The sequence below is a fragment of the Piliocolobus tephrosceles genome, chromosome 3 (assembly GCF_002776525.5).
Source record: "Piliocolobus tephrosceles isolate RC106 chromosome 3, ASM277652v3, whole genome shotgun sequence".
NCBI lineage: Eukaryota > Metazoa > Chordata > Mammalia > Primates > Cercopithecidae > Piliocolobus > Piliocolobus tephrosceles.
The window spans coordinates 5,375,857-5,395,483 of record NC_045436.1 but is presented as its reverse complement, the minus strand read 5'-3'; the positions used below and the strand labels follow the sequence as shown (position 1 = coordinate 5,395,483).

Here is a 19,627-nt window from a genome sequence, read left to right as displayed (position 1 = left end):
CCAGGCCTTCATTCCTCATGCCCCTAGTGTGGGGGAAGGACCATGGTTTGACCCTGTCCACCCCTCAAGGCCTGGCTTAGGCCCCAAAGGCTACCAGGCACCCGGTGGACAAACCTGGATTCGAATATCAGCTCTGTAAAGCAATGCAGCCTTGGGAAAATCAATCAGCTTCTCTGTGCATCCATTTCCTAAATGTCTACAAGGGAAACAACCTGCCCGTCACAGGGAGAACTCAATGAGACAATAATCATAGCTGGGAACTTGGAATCAGCTCAAAAATATCAACGAGCCCCCCTCTGTTTTAACTACTTCTATCCTTATTGCTCTTGGCCTTGTGTGAAGTCTCACAGAGCAAACCGATCTATGATATTTTCTGAAGCATATGCATGCACCGATGATGTAGAATCCAGGATTTCTCACTATTGTTTTTCTTTCTTTTCTGAGGTGGGGAAGGGGTCCTGCTCTGTTGCCCGGGCTGGAGTGCAGTGGTGCAATCATGGTTCACTGCAGCCTCGAACTCCTGGGCTCAAGCCATCCTCCTACACCTCAGCCTCCTGAGCAGCTGGGACTACAGGCATGTACCACTGTACCCAGCTGTTTTTCTTGTTTTCACTTCCTTAGATATCCAGTTACTGCCGCACAGGTGGGGCTTAGCTCAAGGAAAACATGGCTCACTGAGTATGCAGGGATATGCTCACAAAAGGAAATGTCAGAGGATGCTGAGGCCGTTTCTGCACATACCACATGGCCACTGGGCCTTGGGTCTTCCAGTCTCGGGGAGACTATTTGTTGGGGGACATACAGCATGGAGATGAATCATGAGTGACCCCAAGAAAATTCTAACACTTGGCCTATGTGTTGTAAACGCTGTTTGCTAATTAAAACTTCAACTTGAATGGAAGATTGGGAAGAGCTTGCTTCAACAGCAAATTTTCATACCTAGTTACCACATGAAAGACAGATTTCCTCAGTAGAAGAAACCTGCTTAGTGTATCCAGTTACATATTTGGATGGACTAAGTAGGTTTAGTATATTTGCACAGGGTCTATTAACTCAGTCCTTGGATGTTCTGATATACAATTAAAAGGTAATATATTAATAGCTAGTAATTGTCCTCTGACTTCCCACTTCCAGACGCCCTGGGGAGTTCACTTTTCAAACTCTCTACAGAGACAGAGTCCACACGATGGCTTGAACAGCCAGGAGGCACAGAACTCGGGAAGCCCACTGGCCTCCTCTGAGCTTCCCTGCTTTACTGTAAAGCACAATGCAAGTAGCTCGAAATTCCAAAGTTAGGCTGTGTTTACGCCTAATGAATCACCTGCCTTCTGCTGAAGGAATCAGGTCCTTTCAAAAGAAAAGTTTCAGGTATGAATCATATCCTCATGGCACAAGGATTTCATGAAACACACTTGGCTAAGGTGGCTCTTGACCCACATGGCTGCACCTAAGGGGATCTCTCCCTTACTTCCCTGGGCCAGGATGGTCAAGCCCACCTAGGACTGTGCCTTCCACAACTTGCTCATTTTAGGGCCATGTGAAGACACTGCCAGTGCCGATGCGGCTGTAGAGATCCCGGACGAACGGCACCACCACATGGCATGAACTGCTAAGATGTACTTTCCTCGCATTGCCACATCCCTGAAAAGAGGACATGCCTTTCAATCCATTCTGTGTCATGGTTTCAATGGAAGCAATTTTTCTAAGAGATACGCAAAACAACAGTGCATCTTAGCATCATTGGCATCTGGCATTCGATGGAACACAGTGGATACATGTGAGCAACGTGTGCTGAAAAGGCAACATCTGTTACTCCATTCTTATTTCTTCATTAACTGTGATTCAGAAATTAAATCTGCATCCTAATGGAAAACCCCTCACTCCCACCCCACATATCCTACTTATTTATGCATCTATTTAGTCAACAAACGCTGATGCATCTATTCAGTTATCAAATACGTATTAGTGATCTGTTCTGGGCCAGACACTGAGCTAGATGATGGGAAAACAGTAGTAAATACGATTCAGTCACACTTGAAATTGTAGCAAATTCTCACACATTTGTGAGAAAGGTATACTTTTGTGACTAATAACAGGAATCAAAATCTAGGCCTTAAAAATACTAACTCGGCCAGGCTCACACTTGTAATTCCAACATTTTGGGAAGCCAAAGCAAGAGGATCACTTGAGGCCAGGAGTTTGAGACCAGCCTGGGCAACAGAGTGAGACCTCACCTCTATAAAAAAAATTTTTTTAATTATCCATGCTTAGTGGCACACACCTGTAGACCCGACTACTAGAGCGAGGCTGAGGCAGGAGGATCACCTGAGCCCGGGATGTTGGGGCTGCGGTGAACCATGATCGCGTCACTGCACTCCAACCTGGGTGACCGAGTAAGACCTTGTCTCAAAAAAAAAAAAAAGAACTGTGAGAAATGATATGGCTAACAACTAGGTTTGCTCACTGGCAAAAAAATATATATATATACTTTAAGAGGTAATATAGGAGAAACATATATACTTAAAAAATACTTAAAAGACATTCAAAAATCACATGTGAATTTTATATGGGTCTTAATTTAAGTAAACAAACCACACGAAAGTTATAACATGTATGAAACAACTGAAACTCTGAACACTGGCTGGATATTCACTGATATTGAGAAATTACCGTGCACTATTTCAGGTACAATAATGACATCATGGTATTTTTACAGAGCACTTATCTTTTAAATATATATACTGAACTATTATGAAAGAAATGCTATGAGGTTTGGAATTTGCTTCAAACATTATATTAAGCTGAACTATAAAGAATTGTTTTTGGGCCGAGTGCCGTGGCTCCTGCCTGTATTCCCAACACTTTGGGAGGCTGAGGTGGGAGAATCGTTTAAGGTCAGAGGTTCAAGACCAGCCTGGCCAACATGGTGAAACTCCATCTCTACTAAAAAATACAAAAACGCATAGCCAGGCGTGGTGGCATGCGTTTGTAGTCCCAGCTACTCAGGAGGCTGAGGCAGGAGAATCGCTTGAACCCGCGAGGCAGAGGTTGCAGTGAGGCAAGATCGCACCACTGCACTCCAGCCTGTGCCAACAGAGTAAAACTGTCTCAATTAAAAAAGAAAATAAATAAATAAATAAACAAATTATTTTTGTAAGTCAAAAATGGTTGAAGGGCTGCAATTTCATGTTAGAAGTCAGGAAACGGGAAGAGCTATTGATGAAGCAAAACTGGCCAGGAGCTGATTAAGGTTAAAATTAATCTGAATGATGGCCTATGGAGTAAATTTTACTCATTTGTCTCCTTTCTATGTGCATAAAATCTTTCCACAATGAAAAGTTAAAGCACAATAGGCCTTTAATATAGTGCAATATTTAAATTTAGTTAAAAATAAAAAATAGTGAAAGTGAAACTGAAAGTATCACTGCAAAAATATGCTGCCTAAATTTCTTCGTCGGCAAAGGGAGGCCAGCGAGCTAGCCAATCTCTCTGAGATCGCTGCGTCTGTGGCCGCAGTGTCTGCTCTCTGCTCAGCCACTGAGGCTTGTCTCCAGTTTTGCGGGGCATATTCGGCTCTTCTCTCACTATTTAACAAGGGCCACCTCATCTGTGCACAGAGATCCTCAGACTGCAGGGGACTTCAGACCACACAGCCTCGTGAGAACTCACACACACACGCACATCCCACGGGAAACCCTTGTGGGGTGCGAGAGATGCAGGGGGCAGAAGGCAGTCACTGAGAGCTGTGCTGATGGAGGGCTGAAGCTAACCACCGTGTCCCCCACCGAAGCGCCCGTGACGGATGTCTGCAACATACCGTTCATACATTTTATAGAGGGATAGAACATTCAATACACACTAAAGGATATTTAATAGCCTGAAAAGATGCTTAATAGTATGAGCCACAAGCTGTTGTGGAGCTTAGCTGGCACAGAATGACCGCTGGCAACGGCCGTGGTGGCCAGATGGAGGCCTCAGCCTGCCGAGCACTGTGAGACTCTGTGACTTCATTCATAAATTTCCCAGGGAAACGGGATGAGGCAGGGCCCTGTGTACCTGTGACTGCAAGTGGATACATGCCGAAGAGCAAACATGTAAAGCACAGAAGACACAAGCAAAGGAAGAAAGATGACACATTCCGCAGAGGTCCTGTGACTCGTCTTTACGAGGCAGAGTATGAGTCATTAATAGAAACCCAACTTTGGCTTTCTCTCTGAAACACCCAAGATTACCTTGATGTGCTTAACTTTGTCTTCTTTTTCTGTCTTTGGTTTCTTTCCTGTGGCAACAAAAATGTAGTTTTGGATTAATTCATGAAGGGCCTCCAGAGAAACATTTCCCTCAAATTAAATTCTTTCTGAAACTCTCAATGAACCTGTTGCTTTACTCTGTACATGATCAAAATTCCACATGTATCTTTTACTGCCTTTGGTGAATTGAGAGTCTTGTTTCCAAGCCAGGTAGGGGCGGAATGATCCCCCACAGCATGAACAGGCTATTTTACCTGCCAAGTGACTGCAGATGTAGAAATGAAGAGATCACGAAGGCACGATGACATAAATTGAGTGATCTTGTTTTGGTCTGTAAATGCCTTTACCTTTCTTAGAAGGCCGCTCCGATAGGGGCAGCATTCGGTAGACCCTGAAGGCATTGTTTCCTTTCTTTATGCTTTTATCCTTGACTTCTTCAATATCAGGCAAGGAATTCATGGCACATCTGAAATTCGCCTTCCATGTTTTGGGATCAGGTTTATCTACTCCTGGTTGATGCTTTCCTAACAAAAGAGACAAAGATTAAGAAAAAGAGAGAAAACATTAGATACGGAAGAAGACATTTCTGGAAACACAGTATTGCTGGTCAGGCAGTACGAGGAAACCTTTTCACTCCAGGCTATACCTCTAGTGGCCAATCGTCCTGGTGTGCCTGGGGGTGAGAAGGTTCTGGGGATGTGGGAATTTTGTTTTTAAAACCTGAACAGTTCCAGGCAAACTGGGACAAGCTGGTCACCCTGGTTCTACTGAACAGCTTGAGGAAACTATAAATGCTGGAAGAATGGAGCACCAGCGTAAGAAAAATACAGAAGACTGAGAGGCTGCAAAGTCAACAGGCAGAGGGGACCTGAGTGCCTCTTTTTCATCTGACGCTCCAATAGAGTCCATTCCTGTAAATAGCTCCCTACGTAAATGTCGTAATAAATAAATGTATTTCTGACTACCTTTTGTGGGGGAAATAAATTTGATCAAAGTTTATAGCATCAGAACAAATGAGTTTCTATTCCCTGGTAACACCTAGGGAACTTCTTAGAATACCACATTTATAGGAAACTGAAGGACTAAGAGTCTATGAGATGAGGGCAGTATTACTTCTGACGGCTGCAGTTTGCACCCCATGTGTCCTGGATGTGCCTACGGACAAGTCACAGGTTTTTCACAGCCATCTTCATGAGGTCATAAGCCAGGATATTTTATGTGTAATGAACACAAAACTAAGCAAGCGTGCCTGCCTCTATAAATGCCGCAGGGAGGTTTAGTACCTGTATGGATTGCCCAGTTTCTAAAGAGTGGTGCATCTTTTTCCACGTCCCACCCATGTCGAGCCGCATGCATCCAGGGGATCTGAAAAATCTTCTTTTCCTGAAGGAAAAAAAAAAAAGGGTAAAGAAGAACTGCAGTTATGGGTTTTGACCCACCACTGCAAAAGGTTGTGAAGGTCTAGCCGGCAAGATTCCCCACCAAGCATCACTGAATGTGTTGACTGTTGACAAGAAAATCTACTGTAAACCAAACTCACTTCCCCCGCTGGATCCCAAATCCTGATAGCCTCCCCCAAGTGACAGTCAGTCCCATGAAGTCTTGCAGAGCAGGAATGTTTTCCAAGGTCAGAGGTGATGATTTGGGATATGCCAGTGTGTTCCATTATTTGTGCCTCTTTTCTGTTTTGTAATTTTCTTTTTGGAGACAGTCTCGCTCTGTTGCCCAGGCTGGAGTGCAATGGCACAATATTGGCCCACTACAACCTCCATCTCCCGGGTTCAAGAGATTCTCCCACCTCAGCCTCCTGAGTAGGTAGGATTACTGGCATGCGTCACTACACCTGGTCAATTTTTGTATTTTTAGTAGAGACAGGGTTTCACCATGCTGGCCAGACTGGTCTCAAACTCCTGACCTCAAGTGATCTGCCCGCCTCAGGCTTCCAAACTGCTGGGATTACAGGTGTGAGCCACCACACCCGGCCCTGTGCCTCTTTTTATAAAAACACAGAAAAATGGCCACCTACTGAAACTTCTAATGCTTATTCTTATAATTTATTCTCATCGTTTGGTAAATAGTAACTCCAGCTATCTTAGGTAAATTAAAAATGAGACAACTTTCCAAAACCCTTGATGCTGCTACAGAGAGGTCGGGTATATCTGGGCCACTGTCACAGAAACCAAGTATCTCCATTTGCTTATGCATCCAACAGAAATAGAAAGTAATGTTGGAATCCCTGTGGGTCCACTGCCTCAGGAAATAGCAAGAAGTGCAAACAAAGAGGTAGAGGTTATGAGATGACACATTTTCTGGAGAAACATCTCTCAGTACAATCCTTATATCAGACTATCTCTACATCTCTCTCAATGTAACTGAGGTTTGTAATTCAAAACTGCCTCAAGCAACCCTGAAAAACAAATGATTGGAAACTGGAAACGCATGGTTTACTAAGAAAGCCGTATTCTTAATGAAGCTACAGATGAGGAACCTGGCCCAAGCAGCTCCTGTGGCGGTAGCGGCAGGTACTAAGGTCCCACTGGCACTGTGCATCTGCCTACACATCCACATGGACCTCAGTTTTGTTTTCCTCCTACAGCCTCCTGAGCGAGGTATATGTTACAATTTCCATTTTACAGCTGAGGAAACCAAGAAGCAGATTTTAACTATTTGGTCAAGGAACTTGCAGGGTAATAAGTGTCTAAGTTCAAACCCCAGGTCATGCAACTCCATATACTATTACTTAATCACCCACTCATTATCTCGCAGCTTTTATATTTGGAAGAGTCCCTGTCCTATGACAGACTGGTTGAGACCTGGATTCTGTGGATTAAAGCCCAGGAGACTGTACTCTTTTAAACTCTCAAGGCAGTTCTGATAATTGCCAGGTATGCGGGTCCCCGCACTAGACGCTGAGGAAGGAGAGGAAATGTCAGCAGGGAGTTTCCACCTCTCCGGTCTCACACAGTGACACGCAGAAAGGTTCCAGCTGTCCCCAAAGAGACTCAGCACCTCTCCACAGAACCAATCACAAAGCCAGGACTAAGACTATTTCAGAACATTGAAGAGTTTCCCAAAACCTGTTAAAAGGAAAATTCTACCATCTTCTAAACAGTCAGTTATTAAAGGAGAACTGAAAGTGAGACTTTTTCATAAATTCCTTGGTGTTCATTCTGTATCATCCACAGAGAGGGCTTCAGGTTGGCCAATTTCAAAAGGACGGTGATCAGAAAGGGGCTGAGTGACATTTGATGCTTTAATGTAGATGAAAATCAACAGCAAAATCACTTAATGCCGTTTATTGATGTTCACATGAAAATGAATACAAGTGAAAACTGATTTCAGTGGAAGAACTTTTCCTGAAGTGCACGCCCAGAATCTAAAGCTTTATGCTTAAACATCAAGATTCTTAAGAATTTGCTGTTGCACTTTTTTCTAGATCAAAGGAGTTCTAGGGTGACACAATCTGAAATCTAACTTGCAAGACACAAAATTGATACCAATAAAGTAGATCTTTTTAAGCATCTGCATGCATGCATGCATACACATACACACACACACAACCAAACCTAGTCCCACAGAAACCGCAAAAGTCATGCAACGACAAAAGCGCTGACCGAACCTAGCAATTACCCACTATGGATCCTCTTGAAATGTGTGACAGGCCTGAGTAGACTGGAAGAGTTTGGATGTTTGTCCCCTCGAAATCTTGCGTTAAAATGTGATCGCTAGTGTTGGAGGTGAGGCCTGGTGGGCGGTGTTTGGGTCATGGGGCAGGATCCCTCATGAATGGCTTGGTGTCGCTCTTGTGGTAATGAGTAAGCTCTCGCTCCATTAGCTCCTGTGAGAGCTGATTATTCAAAAGAGCCTGGCGCCTGCACCTTTCTCTCTTCCTCCCTCTCTTGCCATGTAATGCCCTTTGTCTCCCATCCTGAGGCCTTATCAGAGGCAGATGCCAAGGTCATGCTTCTTGTACAGCCTAGAACCCTGATCCAAAGAAACCTCTTTTCTTTATAAATTACCCAGCCCCAGGTTGTCCTTTATGGCAACACGAAACAGACTAACCCATAGACATGTCTCCAAAAACAGATACACAAATAACAAACATTGGTGAGGATGTGGAGAAACTGGAATCCTCATACATCGCTGTGCGAATGCAAAACGGTGCACAACCCTTGAGAAAAGGTTTGGCCATTTCTCAAGAAAGTGAAACACAGAATGACCTGATGACCCAGTAATTTTACACCCGGATATACACCCAAAGAATTCTAAGCCAACATTCAAACCAAAACTTACACAAATGCTCATAGCAGCACTACTCACAAAAGCCAAAAGATAGAAACAACCCGAGTGTCCATCAGCTCATGAATGGGCAAACAAAATGTGGTATATCCATACAATGGAATATTATTCAGCCACAAAAAGGAATCGAGTATTGACACATGCTACCACATGGATGAACCTTGAAAACATTATGCTGGGTGAAAGAAGCCAGACACAAAACGCCAAATATTGAATGATTCCATTTACATGAAATATCCAGAAAAGGCAAATTCATAGAGACAGAGGAGATTAGTGGTTGCCACAAGCTAGCGGGGAGGGAAATGGGAAGTGACTGCTTAATGGATATAGCATTTCCTTTTGGAGGGACAAAACGTTCTGTAACTGGACAGTGGTGATGGCTGCATATTTTTTAAACTACATGTCACTTTTAACTAGTTTTTATATTTCAGGAAAAAAAAAGAAAAGACTAATACACTTATCAGAAATATCTTTAAAATCATATCACAGATTCTTTTCTTGAAGAAGACCATATGAAAAGGTAAGAGAAAGCAAGATTCATCTTAAAACTGAAAGAGATTCTGACCAGCAAACATTCTGGTCACAAGCTGTGTGTTCCATGGGACATGACGGTGTTGCTATGTGTGTGTAGACCCTATGACGTCAGTATGTGCCAGGTGTCCCATCCCCGAGTGAGCAGTCCTGCACATGTGGTGGTACACACCGTGCATGGATAGACGCCCCGTGCCAGGGCCTACGATTTGTACGTGTGTGCAGAACTCTGCCCATCTGAAGGAAGGCAGGAGAGATGAGCGCTGCTTGACTTCAGAAAAGCATCTGAGATTATCTTGAGCAATGTAGAACAAAAATGTTCCTTGGCCCCACATGGAAACTAGTTCTGTTATCTCCTCTGCCTCTTCTTCCCTGCAGCATTTGCAAGCTGTTCCAATTACTGTGCTATTTTTGTTTGGACTCCTTACCTCAGTCAGAGACAGCCTGATGTTTACACAAACACAAGTCTACTTTCAAAGTGAAAAAAGGGAAAGGTCTGATGATTCCCCTGCCTTAGTGCATGGATCCAGGAGGATCTCCCACAGGAAATAAGAAATCAATAACCCCACCAGTGGTGGGGTCACACGGAGCTGGGAGAGAAACCGGGACCCCGGATGTGGCTGCCTCCTTCCTTCCTCAAGAAATGGCCCAGGGAACCCCAAGCAAGCACGTGGACAAACCCAAAACTAACCTGGTCTCAACAAGTCAATGGCAAGAAGGAAAAAAACAGAGGTTACTGCCCACAGTCAGCAGAGACTTAGAGTCACAAACATGAAACACAGCCTGTGGACAGTCTCTGAATTCTGATTTGAACAAATCAACTGTAACAAGATTATTTGGGAATACTCAAGGCATTTTGAATATGAATGGAGCAGTGATGATATTAAACAGTATTAACTTTGTCCAATTAACAACGGTATATTGTGGATATATAAGAAAACGTCCTTATGTCTTACAACGTACACTGTCAGGGAGTTGCTTTCAAATGCCACACAGATACACACAGATACACACACACACACACATACACACAAAGATAAGGCAAAATATTCATACATCTAGATGCAGGCATATGAAAATTTGCTATCCTATTTTTTTTTTGGTCATTGGGCTACTCAAACATGCTATGCACATTTGCAAATACCCATAACCAAAGGCAAGTGGCCCCAGCCAAGGCCTCATTCATAAGCTGCTTATAATGCACTTTTCCAAATTTCCTCGCTGTTCCTTCAGGGGAATCCAAGGGACCCATTCCATTCCCACCCTCCTTCAAGACTTATTAAAGCAGGTGCTATGCTTTGAATATCTGCCCCCTATGAAACTTATATTGACATTTAATCCTCAAAGTGGCAGTACTGAGAGGTGAGGCCTTTAAGAGGTGATTGAGTCATGAGGGCCCTGCCCTCATGAATGGATTAATCCATTCAGGGATTAATGGATTAATGGGTTGTCATGGGGGTAGGACTGTGGCTTTTTAAGAGGAAGGGAGACCTGTGTCAGCACACTCGTCCCCCGCACCAGGTGATATCCTGCACTGCCTCAGGACTCTGCAGAGGGTCCCCACCAGCAAAAAGGCCCTCAACCAGATGCAGCCCCACAACCTTGGACTTCTCAGCCTCCATAACTGTAAGAAATAAATTCCTTTTCTTTATAAACTATCCAGAGTCAGGTATTCTGTTATAAGCAACAGGGAACAGACTAAGACAACAGGGGATGGAAACAAACTTAGGGCACTAACGAACCAGCTCTTTCTCTCTTACTGAAAATGGAGTAGGTTGAACGGACTTTCTGAGAGCCATGTGACAACTGCCAACCCAGTGTCCATAAATCTGATTATCTTAACAGAACAAAAATACCACCAACATTGCTCCCCTTCAAGACCACGACATTCATCTGCGTATTCCCAGAACAATTTTGACAGAGGGCCTCCCACTTACCAGGCACTAGGCCTGGCCCTGAGCACGCAGACATGATAAAGACGGCCAAGGCACCAGTGCATGGGGCTTCCAGCCTGGAGCACTTCACGATAAACACGAACACATCCTGAATGCCGACTGAAGCAGAAGTGAGTCCCACAGCCCCAGGAACAGTGTTTTCTAAGAGTCACAACAGTCTTCAGTGGCAAAAGAGATCTTGGAATGACCTCAAACCACTCAAAATACAAACAAGGATTTCCAGGCAGAATGCTTGTGAATGGGAGGGAAGAACATTAGGCTCTCAGTTAAGTATGTATATGGACGGATGAATGCCAACAAGCCTAAGTTAGCGGAAACCTATAAAAAGATGCCCTGTAGTATAGGTATGGAGCGAAGAGATCCTGACCCCAGCCGAGGTCTGCAGTGACAGTGATGGCAGTGCCCATGTGCACGAGCAGCACACGTGCCCACTCTGGCTAGGCCTCAGCAGGATGCAGCTTGACAGGGCCTCAGGGCCACAGTGCAGGCCTTGGCCTCTGTGCCAGGGTGGTGCTGAGAGGTGGCACGGGCCGGCAGCCATGGGCACGCCCTTCATCAACCTGGCTCATGTCCAGCTCTAGCAGAGGAACCCAGTGAGATGACACAGAGGTCTCCTTTCCTTCCATGCCTCGGGAAGAGAACTCTCGAGCCAAGAGTCAGATGAGTGACGCTCAGCAGGTAAGGGCTGCCTGAAAGGGACCAAGTGTTCATTTGCACAAAGAGAAATCCATTTGCCTTCTGGTCCTGTATCAGAAAAACATGGACAACATAGATGGAAGAGAAGGCATCTCAACCGAGAGTCCCAGTAAGGAGGTGACCCTTAGAGGGTGCATCAATCTCCTAAGACTGTCATGAAAAATTACACAAAATGGGTGACTTAGAGCAGCAGAAATGTATTCCGTCACAGTCCTGAAGGCCAGGTGTCTGCAGGGCCCACTCCTTTTATTTATTTATTTATTTATTTTTGAGATGGAGTCTTGCTCTGTTGCCCAGGTTGGAGTGCAGTGGCACAATCTCAGCTCACTGCAACCTCAACCTCCTGGGTTCAAGCGATTCTCTTGCCTCAGACTCCCAAGTAAGTGGGATTATATGCACCCCCTACCACACCCAGCTAATTTTTGTGTTTGTAGAGATGGAGTTTCATCTCATGACATCTTCATGTCGGCCAGGCTGGTCTCAAACTCCTGATCTCAAGTGATCTGCCCACCTCGGCCTCCCAAAGTGCTGGGATTACAGGCGTGAGCCACCGTGCCCAGCCAGGGCTCACTCCTTTCAAAGGCTCTGGGAAGATTCCTTCCTCGCCTCTTCTTGGAGTCCTTCGGCTGTGGCTGCCTATTTCCAGTCTCTGCCTCAGTCCTCACACGCCCCTCTCCTCTGCGTGTGCCTTCTCCTCTTCTGTGTGTTATAAAGGCACTCCTCATTGGAGTTAGGGCCCACCCAGAAAACCCAGGATGATCTCATGTCAAGGTCCTTCACTATATCTGCAAAAACCCTTTTTCCAAATGAGGTGACATCCACAGGTTCTGGGGGTGAGGATGTGGACATATCTTCTCGGGGAGCCACAGTTCCACCCACTACCGCACCAAGAAGGGACTAATGGTTAGTCTAAGCCAATCACAGAGGTCAACATACCAGGCACCTGCTCAACACGATTGGTGTGAGACACTGTCTGTTCTCCACTGCATCAAGCCAACCAAAACGGGTGCAGGTATTTTTAAAAAAGGAAAAGCAAAACCAGACAACTTACTTCTCTTTAGAACACAGGAGCATATGCTTTCCTCTTCCACTCCACATCAAACAGTGATGCTACCTGTTCCTCAAAACAGAGTCCTACCTAACCTCTCTGTGCCTCGGTTTCCTTGTCTGTAAAATGGAAAATATTAACTGTACCTACCCCATGGTGGCAGAAGGTGAGTTAATGCATGCAGCTTGCTTAGAAGGGTGCCTGGCAAACAGTAAGTGCTGAGTACTCGTCAGCTTTCATTTAGTGTCATTTGCTACCCTGGCTCTCCAGCTCCCCTTTACTCTGGTCCCCACTTCCTTATACCTCCATGGCACCCCTGCTAACTGAGCTGACCAAGGAGCACCTCCATTTCTTGTTTGTTTCTTTGGAAGAAGCTGATTACATATGTAAATCTAAAACACTATAGATAGAGCAACTCTAGAAAAATACATTGTTTGCGTTAAGACCTTGAGATATGTGACAGGCCACAGGGAATAAGCATATGTTTTCTTCATTTCTATTTACTTAGTGCCCCACCTTGTTTCAGAAAGGCTCAAATAGAGCTATTCAACACAGTAACATTAAATTCAAAATAAGGCTGGGCACTGTGGCTCATGCCTGTAATCCCAGCACTTTGGAAGGCCAAGGTGGGGCAGATCACTTGAGTCCTGGAGTTCCAGACCAGTCTGGGCAACATACTGAAACCCCATCTCTCCAAAAAAAAAATACAAAAATTATCCAGGAGTGCACCTGTGGTCCCAGCTACTTGGGAGACAAAGGTGGGAGGACTGCTTGAGCCCGGAGGCAGAGGTTACAGTGAGCTGAGAGCGTGCCACTGCACTCCAGCCTAGGCGACAGACCTTTAAACCTTGTCTAAAGAAAAAAAAAAAAGGAAAATCAAAATAAGTGGATAAAAGGAAAAGGGCAAAAAGAAATAAGATTTAAAAGATATCTGAAAAGACCCAATAAGGCCAGGAATGATATTAGTTAAAAAAAATTATACTGCAATATCCTGTTCCCTTGTTGGAAGCAAGCTACAAACTGCAATCTGGCTCTAAGCTCTTGCACCTGATACAAAGATAAAGCCTGGCCAGCTAAATTATTCATTGTGTCCTTAAGATTAAAAAAGAAAAGGGGAGGGCGTGGGGAAGAGGGAAGAGGCATTTACTCAGAACTGTTCCTGGTAGGAGAGGAACTTCTCTCCTGGGCCTCCTTAAAGAAGGTATGATATATATTTAGTTGCTTTTCTAGATTATATAGTTCTAGAAGTTTTTCATTTTTACCTACATTATCTCTTTCTGATTCACCCCTAATAGCTAGGATCAATTAAATTAAGAGCTTTTTTTTTTTTTTTTTTTTTTTTTTTCGAGGCGGGGTCTCGCTCTGTCGCCCAGGCTGGAGTGCAGTGGCCGGATCTCGGCTCACTGCAAGCTCCGCCTCCCAGGTTTACGCCATCCTCCTGCCTCAGCCTCCCGAGTAGCTGGGACTACAGGCGCCCGCCACCTCGCCCAGCTAGTTTTTTTTTTTTTGTATTTTTTAGTAGAGACGGGGTTTCACCGTGTTAGCCAGGATGGTCTCGATCTCCTGACCTTGTGATCCGCCCGTCTCGGCCTCCCAAAGTGCTGGGATTACAGGGTTGAGCCACCGCGCCCCGCCAAATTAAGAGTTTTTAGGTTAACAAAGGAAGGGAGTGTTCGTGCATGGAAGGGGCAGGTTGTAAATGATTGGCTGCTTTCTTAGGAAAGGTGGGCACACAGATAGGGCTTCATTAAGAGCTAAAAAGAAGGCTTTTTCTTAAAGACAAAAACAAGCTTTCTTTAAATAGAGAACATGGAAAAGGAAATGCTCCATTCCTAATATAAAACCCTGGAGCTCCCATGTCCTCTAGTCCTAAAAGGCCAGGAGAGGCAAAAACAGGAATTTGGAGAAGGAAGAGGGTAAGAATTTTCAAAGAACAACACAGCAAGGAGCCTTCCATAGGCAGTCAGCCAAGACAGCAAAGGTGAGCAGACACTGGAGACTCCAGGCTGAGGCTATAGTCGGAGAGGATACAAATCCTTTTGCGACCGGGTTCAGTGGCTCATGCCTGTAATCCCCACACTTTGGGAGGCTGAGGTGGGAAGATAACTTCAGCCCAGGAGTTCAAGACATCCTGGGCAACATGGTGAGACCTCAGCTCTACAAAAAAAAAAAAAAACAAAAATCAGCCAGGTGTGGTGGCGTTTACCTGTAGTTCCAGCTACTCTGGAGGCTGAGGTGGGAGGATGACTCGAACCCAAGAGGTCGAGGCTGCAGTGAGTCGCGATTGCACCACTGCACTCCAGCACAGGCAATATAGTGAGACCCTGTCTCTAAAAGAAAAAAAGCCTTTGAGATGGTAACTTGATGTTTTATGATCATTTCGCATTGGCTGTTTTTTGTCATGAATGAGCCTAAGATTTTGAATACAAACAATTTTACTTTCGGCAGTCCGCTTGGGCGTGTTTCAGCCAGGACCTCTCTCACGCATACACCCACTCTGATCCACTCACCTTGTTAAGCCACTTGAGCCCTGGGATCGTGTTGGAGTTTATCTGCTCCTCCAGCCACGGGCGCATGCGCATCCTTTCCACCGGCATGGTGCCTTGCGGGAGAGAAACACAGCGTCAGGCGTTGGTGCCACTCAACGTAGTGTCTGCGCTGCAGAGTTCTACACCCCGCCTGACCCTCTCCTTCTCTCCTTTCCTGGGGGTGGGGACTGGGGAACTGGGGGGTTGGTGTACTCAGGGGCTGTGTCCTAGAGCCACCTGTGCAAGCCCAGCCCTCGTGCTGGCCAGGAGGCTGTCTAGGGACGCAGGATGGTCCAGGCCTGCCCTCCACTGGGAAGGTCCTATGGACATTGGAGACGAGGACCGGCACTCCTCCCCGGGACTCTGCCTAGAGGGGGGCTTTATCGCCACTACCCTGGCCGTATTTTGAGGCTTCAGTTGCTCGGAGGCCTCAACGCCTTTGGGGATTATCCTTCCAAGAGCCAGGGGTGGGCAGAGCAAAGCAGTTGTGGGAAAGCACTGATAGTCAAGCCATTCCTTTTGAGAATGTAGGTTATACAAACGCTTTCAACCGCCAATATTAACATTTAAAGCTCGAAAGGAATCAGTTAATTTGGCTTTCCCAAAGTTTTCCACCAACTACCCGTCCCTCCCGACTTTACTTCCAGAGCCCCTGGCACCCTGCACAGGTATCTCCTTTGCTTTTGCTTTTACCCAAGTGCAATCTCTCACCCAAGTGTCTTTCTTCAATGCCAGCCTCCCCTCTGACCTGACATCACCCCCTTTTCCTTTAACTTACTTTCCCTTTGAAAATCATTTTCCTAGTCTGACCACCATTCCTCCGCCAGTCCACACAATGCCCCCCGCTGCTTCCAGATGCCTTTCTGAGATGGACTTCCCTTGTCCATCGGAACAGATCCAGAGGGGAATCGCTAACAAAGTGCCTTCCACACTGTCCCCCACCCATCTTCACCCTATCTATGCCTGCATTCACTTCTAATCTGGGGTCCAAAAGCGAAGACGGTTCCGGTGCAAGCCTCCATTCTACAGGACCTCACAGACAGCGTGACACTGTAATCCTCTTCTCAATCCTGATGCGTCCCTTCCTTCTTTGGTTCATTTCCTCCAAAACTGAGCTCGGAAAATTCTATTCATTGGCCTTTGGGCTGATGTCTCAATTACTCTCCTTTCCAGCTTGCCACGAGCTTCCTCTCTCCTCTATTCCCTGTGCCCTGAACATGCCAGAGATACAGGCATCCTCCCATGACCCCCCGCGGCCTCACTGGGTCTGCAGGAGTCCACAGCCTTTTCCTTCCTTGTACGCCTCCCGCAGTCGGGCCCACTGAATGCTGCAGACACCTCCTGCTCCATGCTCATCCCATGCCCTCTGCTCTTCATTCCCTGGCCTTGCAGGTCCTTATCTGCCCTCTAAGACCCAGCCTCCTCCTCCACAAGGGCTTCACAGACCACTGCCGCCTAAGGCAGTGCCTCTGCCTCCAGCTCCTACGATACTCACTAATCGTACACTGCTCCTCTGAAAAATCAAACACTGCTTTGGGGAAGTTGTTTTAAGTGAAGTCTTTCATCTTATCCCGTGCTTTACCTACACGCTTCTCAGCCGTGTACACTCCACTCTCTCTTCCTAACCAAATTTAAGTTCTACATAGGAAGAGCATCACCTTCTTTTGTTCTGGAGGCTGGGTCTCACTCCGTCACCCGGATAGGAGTGCAGTGGCATGATCACGGCTCACTGCGGCCTCAACCTCCTGGGTTCAAGCAATTTTCCCACCTCAGCCTCCCGAGTAGCTGGGACCACAGGTGTGAGCCACCACGCCCAGCTAATTATTTTTAAATTTTTGTAGAGATGGGGTCTTAACTCCTGGGCTCAAGCAATTCTCCCACCTTGGCCTCCCAAAGTGCTGAGATTACAGATGTGAGCTCCCATGTTCTGCCCTCTTCTAGGTCTTTCACGAGTCCTACAAAGCCCAAATGTTGCCTTCCACACAGGGAACACTCACGACAAGGCCCAGGCCAGCTCTGAAGATCGCTCTGACAGCCTAGGTGAGGTGCCGTCAGAGGTTGGCCTCATCGACTCATATGTAGGCTCCAGCCACCAATCTTTGAGACACAAACAGGAACCTTAGAGATATTTCACAAGGACATGGAATGGCCGCAAGGCGTTGCAGATACTGCTGCTCTTGGTCTCATTCATTCATTTGTTCCATTCATTCATTTGTTCACTCACTCATTCAAAGATCATGTATTGAGAATGATGCTCCAGGAACGGGGAAAGACGACATTCCCTATCGTCTAGGAACTCCCGATCTAACAGAACACTGGAAAGAAGGGAGGTGCCACGCTCCACGAAGACTCCTGGGTACAAGAAGATAAAGAGTTTCAGAAAAGTCTGAGGAGCGCTGGGGAAAGCTGTGCACAGAGGAGTGCACTGGCGACCCCTCAGAGCCTCACCCTGCAAGAGCTCTGCCCTCCAGGGTGGTGACTGCCAGCCCAGCCTGATCCTCCCTCTGGAAAAGACCTCAAGACACAGACTGGAGACCACTAAATCCAGAGCAGTCAAGAAAGTAGAGGGAAGAGTAGTTCAGGATAGGGGTAGGTACAGTGGTCATGAGGAGAGAGCAACAGATGCCAGTTCCCCTGACAGCCTGATGTGCAGAAGCGCTGTGTGTGGGCCCTGGCACTGCAGCTGAGCCTGAGCCTAGCAATATGGAAACATGAGCAGAGTGTGGAATGGCCCTGCTTCCAGCTAGTACTCAGAATAATATCAGATCTCCTCCATTATCTTTCTCACAAATAACCCAGTTGGGCGGGGGAGGAAGTCCCATCTGAAATAGTTCAAAAAGCCATATGGTATGGATCCTCTCAGGTGCCCCCACCAGCCCACGGTGGTTCCTGTTGTCATGTTAGTGATGGCTTTCAAAGTTCACACAGACGAGAATCTCTCTGAAAGACAATGAAGATCAGTTTGAAATGGAAACAGTAGTTGAAAAGTCAATTGTCAGGTAAAGCAAAGCACCAAGACAACAAACCCAACTTTCTGTCTTTAAAACTAAAGCCTGTGTGTGAAGACGCATTCGATCCACGCTGTTCGCAGATTCTGTATCTGTGAATTTGCCTACTCACTAAAACATCTCCGCAACGCCCAAATCAATACTTGGTGCGTTTGTGGTCACTCGCGGACGTGTGCTGAATTCAAGTCGTCTGACGCATGTGTTCCCAGCTGAGGCCGGACGAGGCCACACTCTGCCTTCCTGCTCTTGCTCTCCTGTGGCAAACAAGTATCCTTTTCACAGGCTATGGAGTGCGACATTTTGCATCCTTGTGCTTTTTGTTGGTGACTTTGTCGTTTCAAATGGCCCCCAGGCATTGTGCTGAAGTGCCTTCCCAGGTTCCTAAGAACCAGAAGGCTATGATATGCCTTACAGGGAAAATACGTATATTAGATAAGCTTTGCTCAGGCATGCATTGTAGTGCTGTGAGTTCAATGCTAATCCATCAACAGTAAATATTACAGAGGGTATCTTCAAACAGAAACACGTAAGACAAGGTTATATACAATGATCAGCTGACAAAATATTGTGACCAGTAGCTCGCAGGAACCGGATGTCCTCATAAGAGGGAAGTGTGGACACGGATACACAGAAGAATGCCACCTGAAGCCACAGACACAGGGAGGACGGGCACATGAAGCCAAAGGCAGAGACTACAGTGAGGCTGCTGCAGCCCGCCATGCCTGGAAGCTGGAACGGGCAAGGAAGGATTCTCCCCGAGAGACGTGAGGCAGAGCAGGGCCCTACTGATGCCTTGATCTGAGACTTCCGGCCTCCAGAATTGTGACGGAATACATTTCTGTTGTGTGAAAACCATCTGTTATGGCAGCCCTGAGCAACTAACAGAGAAGGGAGAGCTGCAAAGGCCCTGAGGCAAGGTGCCCCTGTGGACGGCAGTCAGTGGCAGGGAGGGCCCAGAGACCCAGCTCACCCAGAAGACCATGCCTAGGATTTTGGTCATGACCATGACCTAAGACTGAAGAGAAAACCGAAGGATTTTAGCAAAAGAATGATAGGGTCAGTTTGGCCAATAGTAAATGGAAGAGCTGACTGTCAAATCCAGATCAGCGCTTCACCAACTTGAATGCACACAGGAATCCCAAGTCAGTGGATTCGAGGCAACCCCTGTGGTCTGCATCTCTGACAAGCCCCTAGGTCCTTGGGTCACACTCTGAAATCAAAGCTCTAGAGTCCCCTTATTTTCCATGCTTAATGGCCTGGATCTCCATGCTCCTGCCGTGTGGTCATTTTGGCTATTCTGATAGAGTCCTCC

General features: G+C 46.3%; 1 protein-coding gene and 1 non-coding gene across 4 annotated transcripts in view; one reads left to right on the top strand and one right to left on the bottom strand.

Annotated features, from left to right (window-relative positions):
* IRF2 (interferon regulatory factor 2) overlaps positions 1–19,627 on the bottom strand; it is a 66,220-nt gene that overhangs the window by 27,356 nt on the left and 19,237 nt on the right. For all 3 annotated transcript variants that reach the window (XM_023220948.2, XM_023220947.2, XM_023220951.1), the window contains exons 2-5: positions 15,290–15,381; positions 5,534–5,633; positions 4,598–4,774; positions 4,233–4,279 (exon numbers count right to left, since the gene is read on the bottom strand). In XM_023220948.2, coding sequence (XP_023076716.1) covers positions 4,233–4,279; positions 4,598–4,774; positions 5,534–5,633; positions 15,290–15,381 — 416 coding nt within the window. The remainder of the gene's footprint in view (positions 1–4,232; positions 4,280–4,597; positions 4,775–5,533; positions 5,634–15,289; positions 15,382–19,627) is intronic.
* LOC111548526 lies at positions 18,203–18,286 on the top strand. The gene has a single exon (XR_002733452.1). It is a non-coding gene; the product is annotated as a small nucleolar RNA SNORD79 (small nucleolar RNA).